Here is a 4,639-nt window from a genome sequence, read left to right on the forward strand (position 1 = left end):
CGGAGGAGCAGCGAGAGCCGAGGTTACTCCTAGCTTCGCTCCCTTCGCGGGGCGCCCGGCGTGGCTTCAGCCCCTGCCCTTCCTCTCGGTGTCTCGGGACCCGAGTCCGGCCGCGCTGCTGCAGGGCTGCCTGCTTGCCACCTCCTCCCGTGGGGGCGATTAGGCGCCCGGTCCGGCGCTTCCCTGTCTCCTGCGTTACTGGGGATGAGGCTCGAGTAAGAGAAGACCGCGAGCCTTGGATGTGCCGATTTCTGTTGGACAGCACCTGTTCGGTCAATCTCTCCGGTCACCACAGAGGTGTTAGCGAGGCGATCTGGGGTCCGGACGTAAACATTCCCTAGGGCTGGAACATCGCGGCAGGATGTTTCCCATATTTCCGTACATTTGGCCCTGGCTCCCACAGCCACGCTGGGAGTGAGGAGGTTTGCCCGCCTGAGTGATGAGGAAACGCGCGGGCAGCCTTCCCGGTGTCGGAGGAATCCAGAGTCCAAACCACTTTTATTCGCACCAACATAACTCAAAACCCAGGTTAGCGTTGTGTGAATCATTCAGGAGAGAAGTAGTTAGTTGTCCGGGCAAGTTAAGTTTGTAGGTTATGGTTACTGTGTGTATTTTACACAGAAAGTTTAAAAAGTAGCCATGAAGGGAGTCTTTACTCTGATGTCATTTCTAATTGAAATCTTTTCCCTGAGACTGTGATTTGGGCCTCAAAATCCTGATGTTGAGGAGGAGCTCCCTTAGAGTTTCTTTCCCATCAGGGACATCTCTGCCGACAGGAGAGTTAGGGGTGAGCGGCCCTCTTTGCCGTTTTATTGGCTTTTATTGAATTTGGAGGCAAGACAGAGGAGTTGGAGGGTGTGGGTAGGAGTATATTTTTATCTGTCCCCTAAGGGTAAAAGATGCAGTCATGTTTCTCGGTTACATTATTTTCAGATTTGATTTTCATTTTAGCTTTTCTGACTGTTCGTCCAGGGTTAGAACGTAATCCTCGAGTTGTAGTTTGCTGTGTGTCTTCTCCCCACTCCACTCCATGTCTTCCTGTTGTCACTCTGTCATTCTCATGGGGGTTGCTTAGGATCTCAGCGTGGCCGCAAATCGCTGTTAGCTGGATGTGTAACCAACGGCCTTAACGCATGGTCTTTTCCCTTCGTCCAAGCTATGTTACCCACCTTCCAGCCAGCTGAGCCTTTGTTCTGCCCCAGTCTTGGACAGTACTGATCTTGGACAGCAGTAACTCACATGTTGTATTTGGAGTCACTTTTAACTTCTCTCTTACAAGAGCTAGTGACACCTGTCTGACTACAAATAAAATTCCTTCCAGAAAATACCAACCCTTGCCGGGTGTGATGACTCAGGTCTGTAATCCCAGCACTCAGGAGGCTGAGGCAGGAAGATCACTGAGATTCAGGCCAGCTTGGGCTCCATAGTGAGTTCAAGGCCAGCCCTGGAAGACATACTGAGACCTTGTCTCAAAACAAAACAAGGAAGCCCACTTACAGGAAAATATGTGATTGGCCTGTTCTTTCCTACTATGATGGTCCCACCCACAGTGAACCAAGCAGCAAGAGTCAGGTCATTGCCTCTGTGTTGTACCCTCAAGGTTAGATTACCACGGAGTCCGGTGCTGGCTTCTGCCTAGAAGGGCACAGGCAGTACACTCTCCTCATCGAGTTCTCTGGTGTCGTCTCTCTCCTCGAACCCTTTAGCAGGCGTGCCATGCCTGCTGCTCTGTAGGCCTCCCACCCTGCGAGCTCCTGTTTGTGCCCTCCCCATATTACTGGCTTCCTTCTCCGTACTCCCTTGCCTCATCCTCTGAGGAGCTGCCCTCATAGACTCTGCCAAGCTGCTTGTGCTTCTCACACCCCATGCTTCCTTGCACGCCCATACGAGATGCTCTGTTACTTAAAACCTTGTGCGGATTCCCAGCTCTCTCAGAAACATCAGAACAGGCTGGAATATTGGTTTTCTTGGCCAGCTTCTAGAGGTTAAATTACTATTTGAGCTGGCCTTTTTACCCAGGAACTTTCTAGTCAGAAAATACCACCTAATACTGCTGTGGAGCCTTAAGACCTTTGCTTACACCCTGAGAGTCGTGTCTTTTTACCTTCTGCACTAATCATTTATAAGCATTGATCTGTCTGCTCAAACCTGAGAACTTTGAGGTCATGCCCGCTTTGCCCCCACAGTTCCTTGTTAAACTGCTGTAGACTTCATGTTTGAGGCAGTTATGTAGACCACGAGGTCCCCCAGGCGGAAGAGGCTCCTGGGCTGTGGTTCAGGAGAAGCAGCAGTAAGGATAAGGGGGAATGTGACAGAAGGTCCAAGCAGCACCTTTGGACTAGAAAGCCAGGGTGAGCCGGCTGTCAGCTGTGCATCTGTAATTCAGGCTGCTTTATTCATATGTAACTGAAGCTGGGGGTGGGGCGGTAAGAATAGAAAAAGCCGGGCTCACGTTACTCACGTTACGGCGCAGCGGGGCAGGTGCAGGTGGTGGAAAGTGGCCCCATCCATTGAGATGACCCCCCCCCCCCCCCCCCCCCACCACCCAGACTGCTCATTTTGTGCATTTGAGGAAGAAAAAAACAGTTTAATGTGACAGACGCACAACAGCAAATCTGTCTTCCGAAGCACAGTTGACAGACTTTCTCAAACATAGGAAACCTCAGTTTCCAAGCGAGGGCGTGTGCATTGCTGGCATGCAGGAATTCTGGCTGTGCAGGTGTTTGGCCACTTGGCTCCCCTGAAAGGAAATACCTCGGCTCTGTGCTGTTGGCTAGGGACTTTGACCTTTTTATGTTCCAAGTTGGACAGGGAAAAGTGCAGTCTCCATGTGCAGGTGCCCCAGCCTAAGCAGTGGGCTGTGGAGAAATTCATGTAGTTTTCGCTGTGCACTCGATGGGGGGAAGCTTGATATTTTATGTGAAGTACCTGGTAGCTTGTCACCAAATACTGATGGAAAGTTCAAAAGTGAAGCTATTAATAGAGCTGTCAGGAGAGATTGGGAAAATTGTTACACCCAGTCCACAGAGCGCAGATGTGCTGAGTCTTTCCTAGCTATTAATAGGGTGGCTTAGGAGTTCCCACCGTGCAGGCCCGCAGTCCTTATATTCCAGAAAGATGAATATGCCCGGGAATTTTTCATGATTATTCTTTCTGTACTGTGCCAAGCCCTGGTTATTTGTATTTCATACCGCCCGAGCCCCCACCTATACTGTGTAAGCACGGGAGGGTGCCTCTCACTCCTGCTCCGTGTGACACATCTCACTGGGCCAATTTACAGTGAGGGCAGTGCCCAGCGCGCCCGCCCGTGTAGAGTGGAGCTATCATAGGAAGTGGGACTGTGTGGAACTGTGTTGCAGGGACTCAGAAAGCACTGCATAACTTGCAAGGAGAAAGTACTTCTTGACTGCACAAAGACACAAGGGAACTTTTTGAGGTGAAGGGAATGTCCTACATCTTGATTGCAGTGGTGGTGATACACAAGTGGATATTGTGAAAATTCATTAATTGTGCCCTTAAAATCGCTGAATTAATATTGCATGTAGCAGTGAGAGCTCAATAAAGCCTGTTTAAAAAGCTAATAGTGAGAGGAATAGGGAACAATAACATCTGACTCAGAAACAGTGCTTTACATCTTCAGAAAGAAATGCCCTACTGTTGAGGAGATTGTTTAAACGAAACATAGCTAGATTTGTGGATTCCTAAGACTTCGCTTTTCAAAGGACTCAGGGTTAGGAAAAAAGATGAATGTCCCCAAGGACGGACGATGTGCCATTGCCCATGCTCAGCTGCCCGTCTCCTGACTGCAGGTCAAAGGCGGAAATGAGGCACACCTGCCGCGGCACCATCAACCTGGCCACGGCCAACATCACCGTGGAGGACTCCTGCAACTTCATCATCTCCAACGGGGGCGCGCAGACCTACCACCTGAAGGCCAGCTCAGAGGTGGAGCGGCAGCGCTGGGTGACCGCCCTCGAGCTGGCCAAGGCCAAGGCTGTGAAGATGCTGGCAGAGTCAGGTGGGGACAGGGGCGCCGCGTCATGGGGGTGCCGGCTCCCAGGGACCCCGCTGCTCAGTGCACAGCGCTTCTGCCTCAGGTCCTCAGCTGGGACCCATTCTTCCCCCACGCCTGACCCTGGGGCCGTGGGCAGTGTCTGTGGACACCCTTGGGTGACCCAGGTGAGGGAGGCTAGGGCAAGGAGCCTCGGTGCGGAGGACTGCCCGCCCGCCTGCCTGCTGGGGCTGGACAGCTGTCTCAGACCTGACGCTCACACCCGTGCTTTGCATGCCAGTGGATGCCTTCAAATTGGGGAACATAGTTACTTGGTGACCAGGTCAACTTTAGGGTCACTACAACTTGTAGGTTTTTATTTGTTTGTATGTTTGTTTTCTGATGCTTTCTTATTTGTTAGCTAAGTTGAAACAATCTTTTATTTGGGGGTGGGTGGTACCAGGGATGGAACTCACTGAGCTAAATCCCCAGCCCGGGTTGAAACAATCTTAATAGATAACCAAAAAGCTGTAATGTTTTCTCTGCAAATTTTTCATTCTGCTGAATTAGTCACACTGAAAACACTGAAAAGAACAGCCTGGTTATGTGTGGTGGTTTTTTTTTTTTTTTTTTTTTTTTTTTGGGGTT

The 4,639-nt window shown here is 50.7% G+C and overlaps 1 protein-coding gene across 1 annotated transcript in view; it reads left to right on the forward strand.

The window, feature by feature from the left end:
* Positions 1-265: 265 nt before the first annotated feature.
* Osbp (oxysterol binding protein) overlaps positions 266-4,639 on the forward strand; it is a 23,033-nt gene continuing 18,659 nt past the window's right edge. The window contains exons 1-2 of the mRNA XM_010633096.2: positions 266-528; positions 3,810-4,018. Of these exons, the coding sequence (XP_010631398.1) occupies positions 440-528; positions 3,810-4,018 (298 nt within the window). The 5' untranslated portion in view covers positions 266-439. The remainder of the gene's footprint in view (positions 529-3,809; positions 4,019-4,639) is intronic.

This window comes from Fukomys damarensis, unplaced genomic scaffold (genome assembly GCF_012274545.1).
Source record: "Fukomys damarensis isolate Sample0158 unplaced genomic scaffold, DMR_v1.0_HiC HiC_scaffold_27, whole genome shotgun sequence".
In the NCBI taxonomy this organism is placed as follows: Eukaryota; Metazoa; Chordata; class Mammalia; order Rodentia; family Bathyergidae; genus Fukomys; species Fukomys damarensis.